Source organism: Rhagoletis zephyria, unplaced genomic scaffold (assembly GCF_001687245.7).
Source record: "Rhagoletis zephyria isolate East Lansing unplaced genomic scaffold, Rhagoletis_zephyria_1.1 Rzeph_scaffold_06811, whole genome shotgun sequence".
NCBI classification, from domain to species: Eukaryota; Metazoa; Arthropoda; class Insecta; order Diptera; family Tephritidae; genus Rhagoletis; species Rhagoletis zephyria.
Window position 1 is genome coordinate 8,155 of NW_016163894.1, and position 26,052 is coordinate 34,206.

A 26,052-nucleotide genomic window follows, 5' to 3' on the forward strand; every position below is an offset into this window, starting at 1 on the left:
TTGATCTATCCATCGCAGTGCGGGCCTCCCTCTTCCTCTGTTACCATCGGCGGGTTCCGAGTTGAATACTTTTAGAGCTGGAGCGTCGAATTCCATTCGAATGGCATGGCCAAGCCAGCGGAGCCGCTGTATTTTAATGCACTGCACATGTCTATGTCGTTGTAAAGCTCATATAGCTCATCGTTACATCGTCTGCGGTACTCGCCGTCACCGACGCGTAAAGGTTCGTAAATCTTTCTCTCGAATATTCCAAGAGCCAGCCCATCGGATGTTGTCATTGTCCATGCTTCTGCGCCATATACCAACACGGGCATGATGAGTTACTTATAGGATGCGGTTTTCGTAGGTCGAGAGAGGATTTAACTCTTTAATTACCAACTCAGTCCAAAGTAGCACTTGTCGGCAAAAGTGATTCTGCGTTGAATTTCGACGCTGACATTATTATCGGTGTTAATGCTGGTTCCCAAGTAAACGAAGTTCTCCACTTTATCGATATTATAACTGTCAACAGTGACATGGGGGTCAAGACTCGAATGCCTTGACTGTTTGTTAGATGACGGGAAAAACCTCGTCTTGTCCTCGTTGACCGTATTTCATTTTGATTTCTTTTGCTAACGTTCTTATCTGGTCACCTTTAGCAGGCTCATGCCACCATACGACAACCACCGACCGACCCAACGAGCGCATAGCAAGCAGCGGCTGGCGAAGAAATGCTCCGCGTGCGTCAGGTAGCAGCAATATACAGTGACTTAACAAATGACCACGTGTTGTTTCTTTTTAAATATTCGTAATATTTTTTTCCAGCAAAATTTTTTTGTTATTTTTATATAAGCTTTAACCAAAACCGAGTAAATCACAGCTTCCAACTTTTCAAAATTCAACTTGCGTTGATGTTTTTGAAATTTTGTTGCTGACGGTCTTCCGCGCTTATTTCATAAGAAATTCAGACTTATATGAAAAAAAATCGAAAATCCGTCACAAAAAAAGTCAAAAATCAATGCAATTTTTTAGCCTTTTGAAACTAGCACTTCATTAGGCTAAAATTATATGTGCTATAAAACTGCATACCAAAAAATTTTCCAAAAATTAAGAATAAAAAGTTGCTATTTTGATGAAAATTTGTTGAATTTTCCTAAATTTTGTATAAATTTTGAAACTGTGATTTACACGGTTTTGGTTGAAGCTTAGACGATATTTTTATATAAAAATAACAAAAAAAAAAAATAGCTCGAAAAACATTACGAATATTTGAAGAAAATCAATACGTGGTCATTTGTTTGAGTCACTGTAGGTGTAAAGAACTACATATGTAGCAATAGTAGGTATTTGCCATGCATTTAACAGTTGAAAAAAACAAATTTTAAAGTTTGCATTAATTTTCACACAAATCCACGTATTTTACAACGCTTTTCGTTGCGCTGCAATGAATGTGCAAAATTTAATTGATATAAAAATTTAATTGACAATTTTCGATTTTGATATGCGCGTAAATATTATTGAATTAAAATTTAGAATTATGTGACGACCAAATTTTAGAAGGAAACATATACATTTCGAAATACCGTGAAAGAATAAAAAAATTAAATGCAAATATTTTGGCGTAATATTCATTCTTGTATTGCAATACTGCAGTTCGCGAGCAATCGAAAACGCGACACCCCTCCAATAACGGCTCCTCCGCAAACGGCGAAGTCAACTACAACAGCAACGAGACCTCGAGACTCAACAGTATGAAGGATGAATATGCAGTAAAATATGCAAAAAATATGATTTTTTGAATCTATAATTATTTGCGTCAAAGCACTCGTGACAAAAAGTCTCAGATACCTATGTATGTGTGGACGTATGTAAATATGCAAATGGCTATGTATTGAATTCTTGTAAAATTAACAAAATTATTAGAGTGTCTGTAATAAATTCGTACAACACAAATCAGAAGACAACATAAAGTAGACTTCTGAAGATATATTTAATCCCAATTAGCCGGTTTCATGCCAAACGCAACAGCGCTACAGCGACTTAAAACTAGCATCCTATACATATTCATAATTTCACGCACGCTTCGCAGATCTGATAGGTAGCTGACGGTAAATTCATAATTCCACATTGCAACCAACGCCTCAGTAATGTTTTCGGTGGGAATGCTTCTTCAAAAACAAAAACAAAAAAAGAAACACTAAACATGAATAAAACCACTGGGTGCCAGCGCAAAAAGATGCCAACACTCAGTTAAGGCCAATATTCAATATTTTGCAGCTTCATACCGTCATTGCTGTGGTGCACCCCACCTGTAGGCTGCAGTAGTGTGCTTGTGTATGTGTGTGTATGTCTGGGGCGCTGCCAACTCACTGAGTAGTTGGCCGAGTGGCCGCATCGTGGGAGCTGTCACGGCAATGAGAGTGAAATATTGAGGCCTAATGATGCCTAGTGCTGCTAAGAGATGGGCAGGAAACCGACTACCTATTTCGTTTAGAACTAACTGCTATATCCCGTCTTTCAGAGACTTGCCTGACAATCAAGACAGTGAAGAACGTCCAAATTCGACACAAATACTATTCTCAGCAGCTTAATTTGGTGCTTGCTAAGGGTTCCGAACTGCTCGTACGTTTCGCATCTCCTGCAAAGTTCATCATTGCTCAAAGCCTACTTAAAGGTATGTGAAGCCAATAGTGTCCTCTTAGTAAGAACTCAAACTAGTAGCCTAGCATCCGTGCTCTTAAGAGACGAATCTTATGAATTAAATACAGCAGCTAGATGGCTTCCCATAAAGCAGTGACCTGTGATAAATCGGATCGTTTACAGAGTCTGAGTGAGTCGAACATTTTCCTGTCGAAGCTGAGGCAGAATTTTCAGGTCCTCGAAAGCTCTACTGACGTGGATTTACCTTGTAGTATGTCTCTATGAGGGCAGATTAGGAGAAGAGTCGATAAGCCAATCTCTGCTTGGAAGACACGGCAGTGGTCTGACAGCCTAAAATAGAGATTCAGTGAGCGCTCCTTTGAATTTCCCGCTTCCTATTCTTATATTTAATTTAGAGCCATCCGTGGTGATGGCTGTAGAGTAATCTTGAATGTCTGAGACCACATCGTCTTCTCAATCATTCCTACGAGGAATAAATGTTTGTTTTCTAGATTGAGAGGCGGTATTGTGTAGTCTGGTGTTCTAAAAATATAGGGGTCATTCAAATTATAGCACTGAAGCTTTCCTGAAGCTTCTCGAAAGGTCCACGGCCAGAAAATAAAGAAGTGTTTCTAGGGTTTTAGTACGAGTGTAGTTGCTTTTAGAGAAATCAGCAAATTTTCAATTGGCTCAGTTTCCGAAAGAACTTCTTCTTTGTCGGGTCTGTTGGCCTCCTTGCTGTCAATGATGCAAGTATGCTCCGGAATCCATTACAGACGTACCTCCACCCTGCGCCCTGTTTTATTGATTAATCTTCTGGATGGAAAATCTTACAATAATCCGGAACCTTGTCGGACTAACTAAACTAAAGCTATGCGCCTCTTCTGCATCATTGGGCATTTTCGATCCATCTGTTTAAACATGCACCGATTCAGGCATCGTCTTGTCCTCGTGGCAGTCTTCGACCCCGTGGCCTTGAAATTAGTCTAAAGGTACCCATGCGGGATCACGTAGTCAATCTGGTGGGACCTGCATGCAAACTGCCCAACGGATTTAAGCTTAACGGCTCTTTAGTACGCTCTTATTTTCGGTAGTGGGGTCTGGTTAAAATTTGAACCATCTTTCTTGTTATTGGAAATTAAGCTGAACATCTACTGGGGCGAAAGATTGCCATGCAGTTAAATTTTATAAAACTGAAAACCGTGAAATAAATCGCATACAAGATCACTAGATATTTCCCAAGGGCATTAAAATCTCATCACCCAATGTGCTGAATACCGGCTGCCTTGGAAAAAAAGTACGAAGAAAAGTTAAGCGAAGCAGTGAAACAAGGTATCATAGGCACCGTGACAGGACCTATTCCGTGGATATCTAAGAGGTAGTAGAATTTAAAGAAACCGGTGATATCCGTCTATGCATCGATATGGGGTCCGCCAATGTGGAAATATTGAGAGAAAACTATCAAATTTCAATATTCGACTCATTTATGACCAAACTTCTACATAGGAGCGAAATATTTTTCGGGACTATGTAGATCTTCAAAATGCATACCACAAACTGGAATTGAATGAAAAAAAGTCATGAAGAACTACTTTCATCACGTTTTAAGCGGCTATTGTTTTGAGTAAATTCAGCACCAGAAATATGTTGATCGAAAATGGTATGAAGTTTACAACAACGCCAGAACCTTCCGATAATTAACGACGGTCCTCGCGCAATGGGATACATGTTACTGTTGACAATTATAACTTTAAAGTAGCGAAAAATTCAGCATTAACACGATCAATAATGTCAGTATGAGATCAAGTAAGGAATAAATCTTGCGAGCAGGTGTTACTTTGTGCTCGTAAGGCACTTGATAAGGAGAGCTTTCTCTGGGCAATGCTACGCAAGATCGATGGTCTAGTTTGATTGAGCGATATATAGCAAAGAAGCACGATTGAGAGAATACAAAGGTTGCGCCGATCTCGGACCGCTATTCCTCTCTTAACGAATTTGACAGAATAGTTGTTTGCATGACGCCACACTTGTGCAAATTGTTTACGTTTTCCTTGCAACATTTTTTCTTCTTCTTCCATTCTTGCTCACGTTTTGGCATTTCTCTCTCGCAATTGCACCAGTGTGACGACACACAAAAGTTATTCTCAAAAATCCTCTCTGATCGGCGCAATCTTGAATTCTATCATTCTTGGCAAAGAAGATGGTATGGCAACTGTGAGAGCTTTATAATATCATGAACATATCGACCGCTGAGTGGAAGATCACACTCAAAAGGATATATTATTTATTATCGACTTCCATAAGGAGAAGGTGCCTTCATCAAGTGATAATGGCCATAAATACACTTTAAACTAATTTTTGAATTAATAGTGTCTACAAATCTAAATCGAATACTTGCCTACCCAACAACTTGGTAACTATTTACGTAAATCACATCACTATTTGCAGACACCCGCAATGGTCTAGATCATTTCGAACACTCTATTTGAATCGAATTAAAGTCAAATTAAGCAATTTGAAAAGATTTCATTAATTTCACTCACATGTTCGCACTCACTCTCAACGAAAGTGTACAATGCTGGCGCTCGGCGCTGTTGGATCATGGCGATCGCGTCGTCATTTATTTTGAGATCAAGCATATTTCACAAAGATATTTGAAAAATTCGGCAATTTTCGAATAAAAGCGTTGTAAGCTGGAAAACGGCGACAGTTTGCCAACGGCTACGTAGCGCGAAATATTAAAAAAAAAATCTGCTGAACAGACTGATTCTATAGACATTAAAGGAAGTCGTGTGCAAAAAAGTGATAGAAATTTTTAAAATAATCCAAAGACAAAATATTATAAAACTACAATAAAGTGCTTGTGAATACATACATACATACATACGTACAAACATAAGAGTACATATTTTTCTAAAATTATGATTTGTCCAAAGCGCACTGCGGAGTTAATTACACTCCATTTGGCGCCCTTCAAGGACACCGATCCTGCATGGGAAATAGGTGTTTCTAAAATTGCTGGGCGTGGCATTTTCGCCACGCGCGACCTCAAACGCGGTGATGTGATTTTTCGCGACAGTCCACTGCTGATCGGTCCCGCGGCACGCGGCGAGGATACGCTTAATTCGTGTTCGGTGTGCTTTAAAATGTTGCCTGATACGAAGTTTATGTGTCGCCAAGGTTGCGGTTTGCCCGTCTGCTCATTGTGTGGCAAAAAACAACAACACAAATCCGATTGTGAACTTTTCAAATCGTGGAAACCCAGTGAACCGGATGTGGCAAACTCTTTGCTCATTCGTTTGCTGTGTGTCGGGCGTGCCATCAAGTTGGCGAAGGAGCAACGCGATCTAGTTTACTGTCTGCAGGCAAACTTAGATAATAATCATCGCACTGAAGTGCGTAATGCCGCCAAAGGATTCATGGAGTTCCCCACCGATAAGAAACTAATTGAAATTATGAATCGTACTGTGGCAGTATTGCGCACGAATGGATTCGATGAGACCGCCGATCGCACCAATGACAATCAGGAGTTTCCTCACCGCGCGCTCTACCCATTATTCGCTATCATGAATCACGATTGCATTCCCAATTCGTATTATACGTTCGAGGAGAAGACCAGAAATATGGTGGTGCGTGCCTCAGTTGATATACCAGCTGGTAGTGAAATCACAACAACCTACACAAAATTATTCACCGGAAATATTGCACGACATTTGTTTTTGAAAATGAAGAAAGGATTTACGTGCAAGTGTCCGCGCTGCTCTGATCCAACAGTAAGTGTGGTAATCGACAGTGATAATAAAGTGAGTGAGCAAAATTAGTGACTCATGGGGTATTGCCTTTGAAAGTACATAAGTATATGGGAGAGTGTATAATACAACAAAGTGGCAGGAATCTCATATAAATAATGGGGACTATTTTTATGGGAAAGCGCTGGTGACAATGTAATATTATTTTTTTTTTCTTAGTGCGCCGGATTTTTGAAGAAAGAACTTAGTGATTGGTTGACTTGGGCATCTTACTTTAGTTTATGTGATTCAATAAGGCGTAGTGAACACAGAAATTGTAAAAAACGCGACCTTTTTTTCAGAATTACATTTCTGTAGTGCTGCCCAGAATTTGTACAGAGCCATAAACTGTAAAATTTTTATTAATGAACGGTCCAGCACTAGTCACGCTCTATTACTGGAGTGGATCTGACACTCTCTATAATGCTATACCGAAAGCCATAACCGCCCTACGAGGCTGCGACACTCACTCGGGAGAAACCCATTTCGTTGACGTAATGAACTTTGTTAAAGCTCTTATGTTAATTCTTTCAACCTCCGAAAAGTTTTGTAGATAGGGTTTTCCGAGCGTCTGTAGTCGTATTCTGCTAAGTATTAGGCAGCAGCAGATAAGGTACTATACACTTTGCTTTTATTCTACGCATCTGCAGCTTCGACAGTAGGCCGGCACATTCACTCCTAATCTCGAATTCATAGTGACTTGTAAGAATGTGTAGAAGAATTGATACCTTGTTCCCAAGAGTACAGCCGTGTCAGCCTAGCGGTTTAAAGGAAGGGGAGGTTTCCTCAGCATTCGCTTAATACTTGTATGGTATTGTTCCAATTCTTAAGCTTTGCTGTAACGGTCTTAGAAAGAAGCACGGTAGTCGTTTTTTTTTATATTCCAACTAATGCCAATAAAAATGCTAAGTGCAAAAAATTAAAATGGCTCCAAGTGTCCTTAGAAACATAACTAGCTCAATTATAGTAATCAATTCAATCAATCACTTTTGCTAATAACATATTTTTCTCTGAAATAATATCTGAAGAGTCCTATGCCAATCGATGCATCGATGTAAGTATGTTATGTAAATATATCGATGTACCTTTCGATGCAAAGTCAAAGAAATACATTGATATATTTTTGCCACTGACATTCCTAACACTTTCATGACATGACCAAGTCAGTGGAGCCGATATAAAGCTTATACAGCAAAGAAGTCGCACGATACAGAGTCACCCTGCCTGAAAGCTCGTTTGGCTCTGAGAGCCAATTCACACAGAATAATTGGTCAGTGGTAGATTCACCAGGCGTGAGGTGGTTTTTTAAGCCATTAAAAACAATATATTTCTTTTGTTACGGGACGTAACAAGCGGAAAAAGTGCACGCGAATTTCGGCTTGTGGCCGATTGTTGTGGCAGCAGCTTTTTGACGTACTTCGACGATCCGTTTTCCCACTAAAGTGTGCTGCAGAAATGTATATTTTTACAGACAATTACAGAAAACATTTGTAAAACGGACAAATTTTTGACTGTTCTTATTTTTGAAATTTGTCAGATTGAATTTTTTTGGCTCAATACGCTTTCCTTCTGCACTTCATAGATGCTTTTTCATGGTTCAAAACATAGAATAAAATAAGGAAGCGCCTGACGGAATTCGAACCCGGCACCTTCTGGAAGCTAACAAATAGTGCACGCTCCTCCAAACGCTGAGCCTTTCAAATGTTGAGCTTGAACAAAAAACAAAAAATTATTTATTGCTTTCAAAAAGCATCATCTTTTTCGAAACTTTTCCGTATACGAAAATTAATGATAGCTGTAGTCGTTTTTTTGTTCGTTTTCGGATACGAAAATCCCGTTGTTTTTTCGACGTTCTTGGATACGTAAATGAAGGAAAATTGTAGTCGTTTTCTTTTCGTTTCCGGATACGTAAAATTGTCAAAACTTCGACAAAACTTACGCTTCTCTGCTAGCTGGGAATGTGTTGCGGAGATGGGTTCGTATCTTGGCCACATAAAGATAGTGGCCCGATTACATGTTTGGTTCTCTGAGCATACAATGACCCTAAGCGTGGATTCGTGCCTTTTGCCTATAAAAAGATATTCAATTTAGTTTTCCATCTTTTGATCTGAAGACAGCCTTGTAGCCTGACAATATTTTTTCTGGCCCTGGCGAACTCGATCAGCCTCAGTACACTATCGGATGTTTGTCGCGGAGGCTGAATTTTCTTACGGATGGACCAAAGGTCCCTTCAATTCTTAGCCTGGCATTGAAATCGCCTACCCCGATGTTGGTATCGTGACGGGGGCAGCGATGGTAGGTATGCGCCTAGCGCTCATAGGGGAGATCTGTGGGCGCCAAATAAAAGGCTATTTCGGCGGACCGCGTGCGTAAATGACCGCGATGGCGAAGAATTTTAGATCTACATACATCCAGGCGCATTTAGTGTGATCCTGGGATGTAATAAAAAACTTTGGTTGAATGAAGAGGTCATCTCTACGTCTATCTAGGACCATGAGGAATCTATTTGTTATGAGTTAGGTGTGATATTCGGGCTTTTAGGCTAAGCGACAGTGCACCCCAGATTTTAGTTCACACCGGCTCGCTTCGTGACCATAGTTCGTTTGCCTTCAAAATATTGTTTTCCCTGATAAAAGTGCAAATTATAAAGATCTGTATTCAACTCTTCTTGCGATCATAAATAATGGTCAATCGGATTACTGTATACTCGAGATAGTATGTAGTAGAATTTGTTTAATTGAGAGGCAAAATTAGTTACATACACAATTTCCAGCAGCCTCTTTCTAAAGCGTAAGCAATTAAATAGTTCGTCGTTGACAAAAACAAATTGTTAAATCGTCATCACAGCCGCCGGCCATAATTTTCCACCTTGACCTTGTCTTTCACGATATGGGAAATTAGCCAGCTAACGAGAAACATTTTACTCATCACTCCTTCTAAGTTTGCGTCCATTTAGTCATTTGTTTTTTTTTTTTTTATAACATAACATCAATATTTAATACATTAGCAAGAGCCAGCTATTTAAAATCAAAATCGACGTAAATATAATCATAAATAACTAATAATCTTGAAAACAGATGCGACAAAAATAGCGAAATAAATAGCCAAAAAAAATAAAATACATTCTCTCACATATTTTGAAAAGATTTGAACTATAAAAATTGTGTTTTATAAAATTTCACTGCTGCTCATAAGTAGATACACATACATACCAACCACTTAACAAACTTGCTATACTAAAGCATTTGACTATTTAATAAATTTGTTTAGGATTTCAAAAGTCAGCAAGGTTTTTTTTTTTTAATTTAAAAAGACTATATTGGCTTTTTTGTAAGCCAATTGCTGTGATCTAAAATTCCAAAATGATTTTGCAGCTTTGAAACATTTATTAGCGCGCATCCGCCTGCCTGAAATGCGTGAGAAAATATTTGGCATAGCAAAATTTGCTAAAATCGCGTTTTTAGCGCGGCGGAAACATTTTTTTAGTATTAGAAAAAATATACATACATAAGTATGTATGTATTTAAATGTGAAAAGGAACATACAAACATACATACGAATGTCATTTTGCCGGGTGCAAAAATTTTCTCGGTAATAAACATCAAATCAAATTGATTTTGATCGAAATATGAAAATTTAAAAATTTTAATAAACTAAAATAATAAACTTAGGGAGGCAGTGATCCACATATGTACAGGTAAATATGTATACATATTAGTACTTACATATGCATTTATATACATATACATAAGTACTTTTCTATCTTCGAACAACTTTTTGTTTTCCTTTCGCAATTTTTTGGCTTGGCTCACTTTGAGGTGTTAATTTAATTTGTAGTAATATTTTGGTACATAAATAAACATGTTACCGTTGGAAGAATTTCGACAATAAGTTTACGTTGAACTACGAGTAATAAAATTAAAGTGAAATGGCATGGAATTAGCAAGTAAAATTCGAAATTAAATTTAAAAAAACAAAATATTCAGTTATTCGGAAAACTGAAATCAAAACAAAATTAATGAAAACAAAAGCAAGAAATGCGCTCAAGTACATACTTATTTACGTACATATTTATCTACATTTGTATATTTGTATATACATAAATACGCATGTATGTATGTATGTACAAATAAGATTGACCCGCTGAGTGATCATTTACGACCTGCTGCTGTCGCTCTTGAACTTGTACCACCCGCAAGCATTTTGGTTTTAAAAAAAATGCCGGCTATCAAAAATGCATACATACATACATATGTATGTAGTACATAGGCGTTTAATTGGCGGGCATTTTGTTAGGAATTCCACTTAACAACGCAATTAGGGAATTCACACGATGCTAGTATCTTAAAGTTGTTGTTACAATTTTTGTATAAGATAATGGTTATAATGCTTTGGACTGTAAAGTCTGAAGAATTTTGGATAATTGCTTACGGAGAGAAAACAGCAACAGGCAATAAAATGTTGGGAAATATAAGTAACAAAGTCTTCATATTACTATCCTTGCCGCAATCAAATGCTTTTGTTGAGCGCGGATGAGGTTGGAAAGCCTTAATTAAATAGTTCGAGCAAATTTTTATATGAAGGCTAAGAGTTTCTGCTGCAAAATGTTTCCAATATCAAACAGTATATTATCAAGGCTCAATATATGACAACAACACAAATGTAAATGATTCAGACACTATAGGTGATTTTGAAGAAATTGTGGAAATTGCTGATTTCGCCTTATTAGAAAGGTTTTTATTTTATTTTTAGCGCCGAAGCGGATTGTGCCATAAATCAATTAATATGAGTTATAATAAATTTAATAATTGCGTAGTCCTATTGGAAAATGTGTTGGTATAAATATTTTTAAACGTATGCGTATTTTTAAAGAAAATTGTTTGTACATGACTATTATTATTATTTTTTGTTTAAACTATATTATAGCAAGATCTCATTTTTTAAATAAAAGATTTGTTAAGTCGATTTCATTAATTTTATTTTAAAAGGGCGATTTTTTTCAGAAATGGCGCTTTTTTTTAGCAATCTGGACACCCGGCTGTTATAAGAATTTGAATTTGCAAATTTGAGCCCGGAAAAAATGTGCGGACTGTTTCGGGCACGAACAAGAAAACATTTACGACGCAAAAGTGCAACGTATTCGTTTCTGGGCTGTTTTTGGCTCCCTTGGGATCCCGCGGGTTCGTGTGTGTGAATAGCAGCGTCCAAGGGTTTGTGTTGTCACTTTTTCCTTCCGAAATAATAGAAATTTCTGTTGAAAACAAGGGTGCCTTGTACTCTTCACACACAAACTTTAGCAAACCATAGTAGAAAGCGTAGCAAATTTCTTAAGCACTTTCTTGAACCGTTTACTGGACATCTTCGTAAATTTGGAAGCTAGAATTAACACACCCTAAATATAAGTCACTCATCATGCCCGTGCAGAAGCATGTACAATAACAATATCCGATTAGGCGGCTCTTATAGTATTCGAGAGAAAGATTTTGCGGAAGATTCACGGGCTTATATACGTTGGCGACAGCGAGTGCTGCTGACGATGTTACGATGAGCTATATGAGCTCTAAAACGACATAGACATGGTGCAGCGAATTAAAATACAGCGGCTCTGCTGGCTTGTCCATGTCGTTAGAATGGACACCGACGTTCCAGTTTTGAAGGTATTCAACTCGGAACTCGCTGGCGGTTGTAGAGGAAGAGGGAGGCCCCCACTGCGATGGAAAGACAATGTGGAGTAGGTCTTCGCTTCACTTGGCATTTCCAATTGGCGTCAGTTGGCACAGAAGAGAAACGACTAGCGTGCTTTGTCGAACTCGGCCAAAATCGCTTAGGCGGTCACAGCGCCAAATAAGAAGAAGAAGAAGACAGGATAGGTCTTCTTGTGGATTAGGCCGCCAAATTAAATTCTAGTCGGCGTCTTCTCAACCCCTCGCCGTCGTAGTTGAAAAGGCCACTGTCTGGCTTTAAGCGTCAGCAGCTTTCTTTATTTTTAGCCGTGAAGTCGCTGTTCGTACCTCATTATAGTCGTAACATCGATTCCGTAGGCTCGACTGGGGGCTCTGGTCCATATTTTCATCTAGTGACGCTGCTGACTGCTGACTATTGCTTTTCGTCTTTGAGAGTGTCTTGTAATGCTGGCCGAAAATTTTTAGTTACAGAGACACGTGGGCATGTACATAGGCTTCCTACATTATGGGCGCCTGCAGTAGGACCGCAAACAAAAAATCAGACCGCCCGCGCGGGAATAATTAATTTTGATAAGTGAAACTAGGCAGCGATCATAAAACGAAATTATTTGACAATAGAAATTAGGCTGCGAACCAAAAATGAAATTAGGCCGCGTGGTTTTGATTATTTTTGACAAGTGAAATTAGGCCATCGAAGAGATAAGAAAACGGCCTTAATTCACGCGGTTTTAATTTTCCGACAGTGATTCTTGAGAGTTTATTTGCGTTGCACATTTTTTAAGCGAAAAACTTGAAGTTTATTTGGATAATATTTTTTGTTTTACTTTCATTTGGGATGCACAAAATTTGCTAATATTAGAAAAAAATTATATTGAGACTTTTTGTTTCGACGAGATTTCCATTTATGTTTGTTTTTTATTCTTTTTACAAACAACAACAGGAAATTTCATTGATATGCGGCCGGAAATACAAATCTTTGAAGACGATTGGAAAATACTCAAATGAGAAAAGAAGACACATCAAAATCAAAATGGGAATTACGTTTCCCCTTTATTTGAATTTTTAATTCAGTTACTTTAGAATTTCTCAACAATTGTTTGTCCAGTTTTTGATCATAGCTGGATATCCGTTTTGGATGATGTAACAAACAGACTGAGAGCAATTTACAAGTATGTAAATAAGTGGAAATACTTATGTTCGGCAATGTAGCGAGATTACCTACATATTGGCTATTAAATAAATATTTAAGTAGGAAAATATTTCAACGGCGCATGAATTTTGTGAGCAAAATGGAAATGAATTTTTGTGCGCAGTAGTAAGGCGTAAGTATTTTTTAGCTTGAGGAAACGCAGATGATAAATACACAAATAAAATAATATGTATAAAAATAGGATAGATATGTGCGTACGTATGTAGTATAGCTGTTAAATTTTACAAAACATGTTAATTTATGCGCAACAGGTTTTGAAATAAACAAATATTTTGAAAGTGAAAACACACAGGCACATGTGTAAGTATGTATGTGGCACTGTTTAGGTTTTAGTGAAAACTAAAAAAAAAATGATTACAGCATATTAGAGTCACTAATTTACTCACTTACATAGATAAAAAAATAAAATAAAATTTTTTTGCAACATAATTAAAAATTAAATTTTTATAATACTATAAAATACCTTTCTCTTCTTTATTTCATTAAATAGGAAAAAGGCGCCTTCGTTTCTGCGCTCTATTGTCGCGACACCAATTGCACTGGGCTGGCAGTGCCTGAGATCACCGGTCTGCCGCATCCCAATTGGAATTGCCTGGTTTGCAANTTATTTCATTGAATAGGAAAAAGGCGCCTTCGTTTCTGCGCTCTATTGTCGCGACACCAATTGCACTGGGCTGGCAGTGCCTGAGATCACCGGTCTGCCGCATCCCAATTGGAATTGCCTGGTTTGCAAACAAAAATCGACGCATGCGCAAATGGTGAAGGCGCAGGACTTTGCATCTGGTGCCATAAGTTCCAAATTCAATTCGAAGTCACTCAAATCGGTGATACTGTATTTGAGAGACAAAAGCGCTAGCTTTATACCCGATAGCAATTATGCCGTAATCGATGCCAAGTTACAGGTAATAGCGCGTCTGGCGAAGCGTCGAGAGGATTGCGGCGATGATGAGGTGACGGCAAAGGCGAAGTTTTGTGAAGACATATTGGAGATTATGGACAAGCTGGGTTTGGGCGATTGTTTGATGCGTACGTACTTGGAGACGGAGAAGGCGAAGGAGGTGAAGTAAGCTGATGGTCGGAGGCCGCCAAGACATCCGAAACGGAGGGGAAAAGAGGAAGCGAAGTGCGACCAAGAGCACTTACGTATGTGTTGCAGATACTTGACGAATAGATAGCGATTTTGTAGCAGTGGAAAGATATTGCCATTATGTTTGAAAATGCAAGTGATGAAAGTAATTGCTTAAAGAAAAACAAAAAATAGAAAAGTTGCTAGCATAATTATAAAATAAATATTTATCTACTCATTATTTTTTTTATTTCATTGTAATTCCCTTTATTTTAAAACTTATTTATTTCTTGTGATTTGAATACGAAAGTTTCGCTGCAAGCACACGTTGACACTGATTATGAAGCTGTTTGTCCGACAAGCAATATTGAACCAAACATACATATTTACATACCTACAAACGTACATTTTTTACAATTATGTAACTGTGCCTCGAATTTTTAATGAACATACATAAATATTTGTACTTGTACTTTGTATCTATGTGTTATATTTACAAATATAAAAAGAAACGTCCTTTTAACATTTTAAAATAAAAGAAAAAATTAAAATACAAATTTTTAATTTTTTTTAATGTTCTTTCTTATGTAAGGAAGCAGCAGTTCTGACTGTGGAAAGTTTAGTAACTCCGGGCGGGAATTAATGGACCCTGCATACTTTCTCGAAACTTAAATCAGCAGGCATTGATGGTATTTTTCCAACCATGCTTGAAAAAGCTGGAAACAAATTTTTAAAGTACCTATGTAAACTATTCGTAGGCTGCCTTAGGCAAAATTACATACCTGAATCATGGAGGACTGCAAAAGTTTTCTTCCTGCCAAAAACAGCCATTTACACCCTTGCGATTTTGGGCCTATTAGCCAAACATCCTTTCTTCTAAAAACTCTGGAACGGTTAAAAGATGTATACAAAAAGCAAAACTTAGATGTGTGGCAACTCCCGAAAGCGCAGCGCGCCTATACTAAAGGTCTTTCACTCGCCATTTCACATTGGATATTCACAGCAATCGTTAAGCCAATACTATGCTATGGGGTATTGACGTACGGACACAGTAGCATATCGTCATGCTCAAACGAGCGAATAGACTACGTGAACCCGCGCCTGAGTTTCGTAAGGTGTCTAGAAGCTACAATAGAGGCTGGCGTGGAGTTGGAAGAGAGCACAATACACATCTACACAGACGATTCCGAAATGGACGAAGGAGTAAGTACCGCAGTATACTTCGCCGAATCGGAATTTAATAGGTCCTTTAAGCTACCGGAGTATACTGCATGAAATGAACCCACCAAGCAAACTGATAAACATATATATATTTATGTAGGTAGTCAGGCGGCCGCATTTTTTCATGTAATAAAAATTCGACTACCATCGCGGACTGAAAGGAGGCTATAAAAATGATAGCTGCGAATAAAAATGTATACGTATATTAGGACCTAGGACAAAAGGGTGTGGGTTGCAGGACGCATTGTCCTCTTAGATGTCTCACTAGTGACGATTACACCAATTCCCTTTCGGGGAATCAAAAGATTACAAGATCTTCCAGGCGTATAGGTTTCGGAAAATAACTCAGGATTGCGGATTTGCAAAGATTATATTGGTTTATATGATACGAAGCTTAATGATTTACTACTATCAAGAAGAAGAACAGACTCGGAAAATCTGGTAGGATTACCAACGGGGCATTGCTTGCTGGTGGGAGATGCTTTTAAATTAGATCTGATAGAGGACAAAAAGTGTAGAAAGTGCAACTATCACGAGAAAACTGTGGATCATATAATTTTTCACCCTCAGATTTAGAGGTCTCCGATCGAATCTCGGGGCTCAGAATTCGCCACAAATTCTCGGGGTTTGAGAAAAATTCTCAGATGTGTTTAAGTAGTCCCTTTCGAGCCTTTGGGCCAGGAAAGTCATGCTTCGTCGATTTTTTCACATAGGTTGAGTTAATGTTTTGTTAAGAAATATTAACAAAAACCAACAAAAGTGAAGATTAATAATTATATTTTTCAATCTTCGGGTTCTGGGCGTTTGAAAATGTGGTTGCCCTATTTGAGCGTCTCCAGCCTTCAGCAGGCAGAGACTCGCGTTACTCGATAAGGTTCAGCTGCAGGACCTACAGTCAGCAATCGATAAAGGACCAAAGTGTCTTAAGTAAAATTCGCTAAAGGAGCGGAATGTTCTTTAACTGTGCGCGACAGCATGGATTCCTGGGTCCTAAACGTATCTGCCAACGCTATGGACGTTATATTCGTCTATGTGAGACCTCTTATGACCAGCCAGCATAACCTAATCTATTACATAGGTATGTACATATCGACGGCTGACTCGATCGAAAATACATTTTTTGGAGTGGCAGCTGAGTTAGGTCGATTTTCCACGCAGCCGTCGAAATACTTTAGTTTTTTTGCTGCCTCAATATTTAAATGATTTTAACTAATTTTTTCCGTATTCATTTATTTATTTTTTGTTTTGTTGATACGCGTTGGCTTTTACTCATCATCTTATTTAAAAAAAAATTATAAATATTTTAATTCTTTTATTTATGTTTTCCGTGTTTTTGTTTAACAAATATTTTAATTTTAATGCGCTTATCAAGATATTTGGATACACATGCCTCTTAAAATTAGAAATCAAATAATTTATTTATTTTTTTTGTTCTAAAATATTTTATGTTTTTTCTACAATTTTTTATTTTTGTTTTTTTTTTTTTTTTTTTTTCTCACATAAATTCCTGCTTAGCAACTAATCCCTGCCGATCACTTTTTAATCTCACATAATTTTCGAGTTATTCACCCATTTAGTCCAATGGCCTATAATGCATGCGCAAGAAGTAAAAAATCAAATACATCCCTGTAGGAAAATTTAATCATGCTTTACCGCAAGAAAGAGAAAGAGGGACAAGATTTAAATTATTTTTGATTCAACCTTTTTCCTCTTTATTATTATCTAAAAAAAAAAATCATACATTATTAGAATATCAAAAATCCATATTTATGTACATAAGTCGGACACGACCTGTGTCATAACAATCGTAAGCCATTCACGATATATGTTTTTATTTTGACATTGCTATGATGTCTTTTAAAAAATCCAACTAATTACGAGTGGTTCAAAATTGGCGGAGTCGAAATTTGTCTTTGAAGGATTTTTTTTCATAAATCAATTCATATTAAAATATTTTTTTCTTCATGATTATATACACAAACTAAAAAAAACTACACTCTAAAAAAAAAAATTCGACTATAAATCGAGTATATTTTTGTTTATTTTTAAAAATTTGTGGTAAGTTTACACGATGAATATGTATTTTTCTTGTTTACACATTTTCGTGTGTAAAAATCCAATATGTTGGCGGCTTTACACAATTCTACGGGTGAAATCAAACAGCAGATGTATATTTTGTAGCTTGTAAACTCTTTCGTAGTAAATTTACGCACACCACAGCAGCTATATTACACTCTAAAAAGTCCGAAATTTTAATAAACTATTCGTTGAATAACCGAGGATGTAATTTCGCGAATAATAAGGTAGGAAATCAATAACCTACCTTTTAGGTAGGAAATCTACACAATTTTTTTTACATTGTACTGCTATACCTACTTTTGTATTAATTGCGTTGACTCTGTACGATCCACAAGCATTCATATTCCCGATTTTAGATCTAGGTGCGATATGATGATTTTCCTGCAGGGATACTATTCAATATTTATGTACATACATACATACATATTTGGTTTAGCTTCATTTAATTTTTAATCCTATGCACAACAATCCGAGCGTTACAGTTGACACTATTTATAATTAATGGGCAGAAACAAAAATCGTACATATTTATGTATGTATGTATGTATGTATGGTATATATGTACATATGTATGTTTATAATAAAATGCATGTACAACAGTGAAACTTGTATGACAAAATACACTTCATTTACGAGTATATATGTATATATGTGCATAAATACGTAGACAGATATATATGTGGATCTACATGCAGGCTGTTAAGTTTGCCCTGTTTATGAATGCGTGTAGGCGGGCTCACTTTCTTATTCTAAGTATGCAATCAAAACTTTGATTTTATTCTATTTCATTCCATAATTAGTTTTACCTTTCTAAAATAAATTATTTTCGTTGAAAATAGTTAAAAAGAAAAACAATAACGAATATGTGCAAAATTTTTTTTAAGTCATTGCAGGATGAACAAAATTGAATGTATAATATCGGGTGTTAGGGTGTCTCAGAAAATATTTTTTTTGCGAAGTTCCACAATTTTTATTTTTTTTTGTTTCCATTGACCTTCTAAGGTTAGATCGGGTTGGCTGGCTGCCTTCATTGGTGAAAGTGCACTTACAATTAGAGTAATTAAATTTACAAACCTTTGTGTTAACTCCCAGAGAGATGAAGATACGAAGGGGCGTTGATGCGAGGTTGCTTAAGGGTCTGATTATGCATACTTCGCATAACTTCGCACAACCATTTGTACCAGTGCACTAAAAGTGTAACTTAAGAAAATGTGAAACAAAATCTACACTCAACTGATCGCTAAGTTTTTAAAAGTTCTGCTAATTTCTGGGCAATGGAATACATACAAAATACATACAAAGTACATACGAAATTACAGTTTGAAGTTTATGCGAAGTTGTGCGAAGTTATGCGAAGTATGCATAATCAGACCATAAGGTTTTATAGTAGCAAAAATTCTTCATTCTAAACGACAATACCGCGCAAGCTACTTATCTCTGTTCCCGAAAGCTTCCCGTTGGTGAGCCAGTAGTGGGCCCCAAGGTGTTTAAATTTTAACCTCGCGAAAGCTGGAAAGCTGAGCAGCAGTTGAGAATATTACACTTTAACAGCTCCAATCGGAGAAGAAGGTTACCACCTATTAAAAGAGCTAAATTTAAGTTAATTTGTAAGTTAATTTAAACATGGGTCACAATAAAGGTAGCAAAGTAAAGGTGGTCAGGAAGTTGTTAGTTTGAATATAGTTTTGAAAAGGGTTGCCACCTATTTGAACGTTGAATTTAAATAAGTTGCATTCAAGTTATGTGAAATATTTCAATTTTGGTGTCAAATGCAAGAGCTTTAAGAAAGCTTTAGTTTAAAAGTATTGAATTAACTGAAAGTTGGTCTACGAGTAGGGAAAGGTCCTTCAATAACTTAAAAATTAAGTTGGGCTGTCAGGTCTCTAGCAATAGAAGATTAAATGTTGTCTTTCACGACAAGTACATTCATTAATACCACTTTTTGTGTTTTTTAACTTAAGTTCAAATACTTAATATAACTTAATATTGGTTTACTGCATCAACTCGGATTTCGCAAAAAAAAAAAAATCGCCTTTCTGAAACCCCCTAATGTATGTGTATACATAGATATGTATGTACATATGTAACACACTATACCAGTATACTCATATTCCTAGTATATTTGCGATTCCCTTGTCGTATATATATACATAAGTGATTAAACTAAAATATTGCTTTTTCCGCAATGTTAAAATTTACACATTGTGTTGCTTTTGTAAATTAGTGCTTTGCATATTCATTCATCCATTGCTAATTGCACCGGCATACAAAGTCTCATATCTGCTTAAAAAAATATACATATTTATGTATACAGCCTGTCTTAGATCACCCGTCCACTCCCTCTAAAGTGTGGACAAATGTTTCTTATTGGAAATCGCAAAAATGCCTACCAAATCGGGGATGCTCTATCTTTTGGTGGTATTAAGTCCATTTTTTTACATTAGATATACATGTTTCTACAACAGATTCGGATACTGAGGATAAAAATGCATAACTTTTGCTTGAGAATTTTTCCTCGGAAGTGCCTTTTTTAACATCTTAATGACCTTCGAACTTCAACTCGTGCTGGACTTCAACTCGTCCTGGACTTCTTACATGAGTGACAATGTTTTTATTGGAAAATGAAAAAATAGCCGTCATCTATTCGCCACCAGTTAGTGAGTGGCGAAACGAACGAACTCAATGAGATACAGCCAAACTCGCTATCCTACATCCTTGCTAGCTAACTTTGTTGTTGCTTTCACGTGTAATTTTTTTTTTTGCTAGGCGAGCGGAAATCAAACAGAAAAGTGGAATTGAATGCGGCTAATATGAGTTACCAAGTCGTGAATGCTCTATCTTTTGGTGGTATTACCGACTTCCGAGCTTTTATGAAATTGAACTTAAAACATTAATTGCCCAACAAAGATATACAGCCTGCAATACTATGCACAGACGACGAAAAATAAAGGCGAAATTTTCGACGTGAATCTTAAAAGTGCCATAAAATCTTGGGCCGTTTGCACCATTCCTAGTTAATTCTAACTCCCAGTTAGTCATCCACACCCAGCCCATAACATGTGATCGATAAAGCACAGTCGATGTGCTTAACTGAAGGATGTACCTCCAGTTAGTGTTAACTAGACGTGGTGCAAATGGCCCTTAAAGTGAATTATATACGGAAAAAAACGGTTCCAAAGTCATTTCAATATCGTGGTGAATTGAGGTTAATGTTTATCTCCACCTTTTCTAATAGTACTTTAGAAAGCGTCAAATATATTTCAGAAATCATCAAATGTACTTCAGATTCGTAAATTGTACTTCAGAAACCGAAAAATGTACTTCAGATTAATCAATCGAAATTCAGACACCGTAAAACCTACTTCAGAAACCACTTTTGTAAATTTACTTCAGTTGTTAAAATAGAAGATGTCTGAATTTGAGAAAATTTCTCGAGGCCCTTTCGTATAAATCCCAAAATCTCGCACAGAGCGTTATAATTTTGAAAAGTCTAAAAAGGATTACACCTTGTTAGATACATATCTATTTGATAATTAATACTATCTTTTTTCATTTATTTTTGAGTAAAATAGATTTCCTTTGTAATTTTACATCACCGCCAATTTGTGCTTTTTTGACAGCCAAATGGTCGACAATATTTTGTTGTATTAGCCAATTGAACACGACAGTAACAGCAAACAAACAATGACACTCAACACATGTGTCCATTCATATTCATTTGCCAATCGATGCGACAAATATTTTTAAGTATACACACATACATATCGTCACCTAAAATGCAAAAGGGAGTAACTACATTTTTTTTGTTTTTGCTTAAAACGATGTGGCGACTTATAAATTGAAGAAATACATCAGAAACAATCAAGAAGTGAATTTCGGATTTTTTGTTGTTACGGCATTTTGCATTTCAAGTGACGATATGTATATGTACATATGTAGGTATGTATTACTTTCTCAACATCTGCTCGCAGGCACAATTTGTCAACTTAAGCGCCAAAAGAAATAGTTGAATAATTTGCATTTGAGAAATTTTAAAATAATTATTGGCTTCTTTTCTCGCTCATTAGCTTTGTAATATTAAAATTGTTTATCTTTTGTTTTTAATGTCATGTGGCAGTTTAGTTTGTCATTTTTGTAGATATTCTACTCGTCTGTCAACCATATTAAACGGGGTTAATTTCTTCAAGTGTGCATATGTACGTATATATGTACATGGGAATATACACTTACTTGAAGTATAGATACTTTTAAAAATGTGTGCATAAAGCTTTAAAATTTATGCGTAATTAAAATAATTATTTTGCTTGCTGCAACATTTAATGAGTAAACTTACAGACTTAATAAATAAACTTAGTTACATACTTATATACATAGGCATACATATACTTACATACATATGTACCTATCTACAAGCTTACGCAGATTAATTTTATTTATAAATGTTTTCAGCACAAGGAAGCTAAAAGAGATGCAGAGATGCATATATTTTGATTATCTTAATAAAATAGTCATAATTGTAAATAATATTTTTCTTTGAAAACTAATCTAATTTGGTCTAAACAAATAAAGTGCGCGAAATCTTGTTGAAGTATTTTATTAATTTTTACCAACCTAAAAGACTGTGCAAAACCATGCGATTAGTGATCCTCTAGTAGGTAATATAAAAAAATTTAAATGTTATAAAAAACTTTTCAATAAAATTAATTTATTGCCATTTGCAAGTAGCTAAGAGGTTGCGTTGCTTTTTGATAATTTTTTTTCGCTAAGATTTCGAGCATATCTGCCTGCTAAATAGGAAATAGAACCGATTGTTACATTATTAAAAATCAACGCGAACCCTTAGCCACTTTCAACTTGCGCTTTGCTATACTAAAATTTAATGATCTATAAAACTGCATACCCAAATTATTATAAAATACCCAAAACAAAAATGTAATTTTGGTGAAAATTTGTTTATAACATTTAAATTTTTGTTTCGTTTTGGGAGAACCCTACTATTGTTTTCAACTAGTTTTTATTATGTAACATTTATTAACTGGAACAGGATAATCCATTTTCTCAAAATTGCTACTTTTTCTACACTTTGCACTAAACATTTTAATATAAACTAACAAAAATTCAAAAAATCGGGCTTTGCAAAATTGATTTACTTTCATTAAAAAATTTGGCTAAATTAAGTGAAAAAAGAAGGCTCCAGTGAATTTTGAATACAAAATGCAAATTTTTAACCACTGTGAAATGTGGCTGATAAATTTGGTGATTTGAAACGTGGTGAACTATTTGCTTCTAGTAAAATATTTCTGCTTTCCATTAAAATTGGATACCTGCAAATAAGTTGATCTGGGAACACTTTTGCGACGTATGTAAGCGGCCGTCTGTCCAAACTTATGACCTGCCTGACGTAATTTAAAAGCTCCAGTCGCGAGTGGAGTGCTTCGGATACCTGGCGACTTTCATAGCCAGAACTAGAGCTGTTTTCACCACCGACTTATCTTATTAAAAAAAAAACCAAAACGAAAGCAAACAGTATGTAAAACCCAGCAATTATCATGGTACCCTCTGTCTTATAAGCGAAGTCCAAAGACTGGTTTACCCAACAAAAGTAACGGGAGCAGGGAGGACTGTAGCGCAAACATCGAACGTCCTGTGCCATCCAGCGTAGAGTGTTTGTTGAGATTGCTACAGATAAGTATAGGGCCGACCAGTTTTATATCCGATAGCAAGAGATCGGCAAATCATAGATGGCAGGCAGAATACCTAGGAACGAAAGGAAGTAAATGATTCCTTATTGGCCATAGTAGTACTACAAGCAAAGCACTTAGACTTTCCCTAATGATGTATAGATTTCTGCAGGTAAACTTTATGTGAGTGTCCTTTAACGACAGTATATACCTGTACAAGTTAAACAATAAAATAATAGCCTAAGGGCCGTTTTCTGGGCTGCCTGTTAAAGATAACCGATGCTTTGCCTGCGTGTCAAATTTGTCGCTCAAATGCTTAGGCCTTAGGGCCGGTTAATCAATGTCTGGTTAACACTAATCTGCGGTTAAACATCGTTATCGCCGTCGTCGGCTCCATGCATACAACAGGGAGTGGGTAACGCCGATAACTATGTTTTACCGGAGACTAGTGTTAACCAGATATTGAGTAACCGGCCCTTAAACACATAAACTGCTTTATCGATTGTCTGTTATATGTACAGGATCGATAAAGCAGTCGATATATTAAAAGAGAACTTAACTGTAACAGGCAGTTAGTCTTAAATCTACCAAAGGATCTCGTAACGCCATCGCGGAAATCTTGAAGATGCTCAAGAGTTTAACCCAGACATACCCTTGCGCAATGGGATAGTGCTCAATACGGAGCAAACTGATCGATTAGTGCAGGTTGTCTTGTTTCTTAATAACGAAAACTTTGACACTATAACGAGTAGGATCAAGGTCGCAGTTAAATAAGTTGCAAAGACTTGCAACGTGGAAACTCTTAATTCTGACAGGAGTTTTTGAATAAACACTGACCGATAGGAATATATGTATGTGGTAGGACCCTTAATCTCAGGATTTTCACTTCAGGAGGTTTAGCTAAAAGAAAACCTTCGTCGTTACTGTTTTCATATTTTTGTTCGTTTCTTTGTTACCATTACATAATTTTTCAGTGCAGCCAGGATGGTTAACTCCTGGAATCTACTCCACTTCTGGATAGCCACATTATGGCAATCTAGCCCAAATCCGATTGTTAGATAATTTAATTAAAACTTTCATTGAATCGAATTAAAAATGCAAAATTAAAATTTAGTAGCAGAAGCGGTCAATAATGAAATTAATGTTAGCTTCCAAATTATACTATATGTGCTATGGAAAGTTTTGAAAACAAAATCTTGAAATACACTTTGCATTATTTCTTCACAATACTGTACAATTCATCGAAATCATTTTCCGAGTGCTACCCTGTACTAGTTTCCGTTAAATTGCACGTAACTTCAAAACCTTAAAATATACATAAACTTGCGGAAAAATTTAAGTATACTTTTAGGCTCTGTACATCCAAAAGCTTTTCTAGTTGTTTATTTGCATTTGTTTTTATGAATGAAATGATATTTTGAAATACTTGACGGCATTGTGTGTATGTATGTACATATATACATATGTAAACAGTTCGTTTGTTTGTTAAACGTTCGACGTCAATCAAATGAACGATTTCCCCTTTGTGTCACAACATCAAGAGACAAACCACAAATGGGAGAAATGCTGGGCCAAACCCAAGCAAATATGTAATATTTAAATTTTTATTTAAAAAATATCGCGAAATCACCACTCTATATGTAATTACATAAATCAAGTACAAGAAAAATATTAGAGCATCGCATGTTGTAATTGCACTTGAGGTCTATTTTCTCTCCCTTTACACTATGCCATGGTTCATCTGACACCGAGGTTCCCAAACTTTTTCCTCTAGTATACCACTTTCAAAATTTTACTGGTTTCGGTGGACCCCTTGCTGCTACATATACCATATTCCCAAAGTTCGTAAAAAAATGTGAAGTTCAGATCTAACAATGGAAATAGTCAGTATAACAGTAAAAAGTCTATGTTCAGGCGAAGCCCAACATTAAATACCCGGCGCACGTGTTAAATATAAGCTTTGTGGTGATCTCCGAAAAAGCTGCTATAACTTCGCAACCAACGCAAATCTTTTCACTAACAACTAACGCAAATCTTTTCACGCCAAAGTCTTAATTCAGAAACTGACATTAGGGAAAAGACGGATATCGATGAGAAACAACCAACAAGCGGCACATCAAATTTACAGCATAAATAAAATGGTTGCTCAGTGAGCGCTTGCTGCTGCTTTAATGAGTTTATTAGCGAATAGAACTAACACAACGTTTTTTTTTAAGGAAATATATTTTGAGTGGCATGAGGCGAAAAAACTGAGTTATATCAAAGTGAGGAATTTTTGCGATCTGAATTGTCTAACTAAAAAAATTAAGGGTTAAGGTTTTAAGAAAAGTAAAATTAAAGCTAAATATGTACATAAACAAACATTATTGCAAAATTATTTATTCACGCTATAATTAGGATTTCGTAGCTCCTAAAAAATTTAAGCCAAGAATTCTTAAAATCAGAATCTTAAAGTTTTAAAATGTATTTCTAAACTATTAAACTATTGATTTTAATATTCACAACGCTCAGTTAACAAAAGTTTAAACCAGCATGCCCCCCATAAAAATTTGTTTTTTGTGGTACGAATTTTAAATTTGAATAGAAAAGTATTAATTTTTAGAATTTGTATATTTTCAGGCATTATGAATTTCCATAGTTAACTTTGTGACTCTGAGGGCGGGATTCACAGTGCTTAGTTAAACGATTGTTAACTCAACCACCA

At 36.2% G+C, this 26,052-nt stretch overlaps 1 protein-coding gene across 1 annotated transcript; it reads left to right on the top strand.

The window, feature by feature from the left end:
* The first annotated feature begins 5,304 nt into the window (after positions 1-5,304).
* On the top strand, positions 5,305-14,552 carry SmydA-9 (SET and MYND domain containing, arthropod-specific, member 9). Its single transcript, XM_017629466.1, has 2 exons — positions 5,305-6,392; positions 13,922-14,552. The coding sequence occupies exons 1-2, from the start codon at positions 5,541-5,543 to the stop codon at positions 14,366-14,368; spliced, it is 1,299 nt and encodes a 432-aa protein (XP_017484955.1). The 5' UTR covers positions 5,305-5,540; the 3' UTR covers positions 14,369-14,552.
* Positions 14,553-26,052: the final 11,500 nt, after the last annotated feature.

Coding starts and splice junctions, on each gene's coding strand:
- SmydA-9 (XM_017629466.1), top strand. CDS start 5,541: ATGATTTGTCCAAAGCGCACTGCGGAGTTAATTACACTCCATTTGGCG. Junction 6,393..13,921: donor CGCGCTGCTCTGATCCAACA/GTAAGTGTGGTA, acceptor TTCATTGAATAG/GAAAAAGGCGCCTTCGTTTC.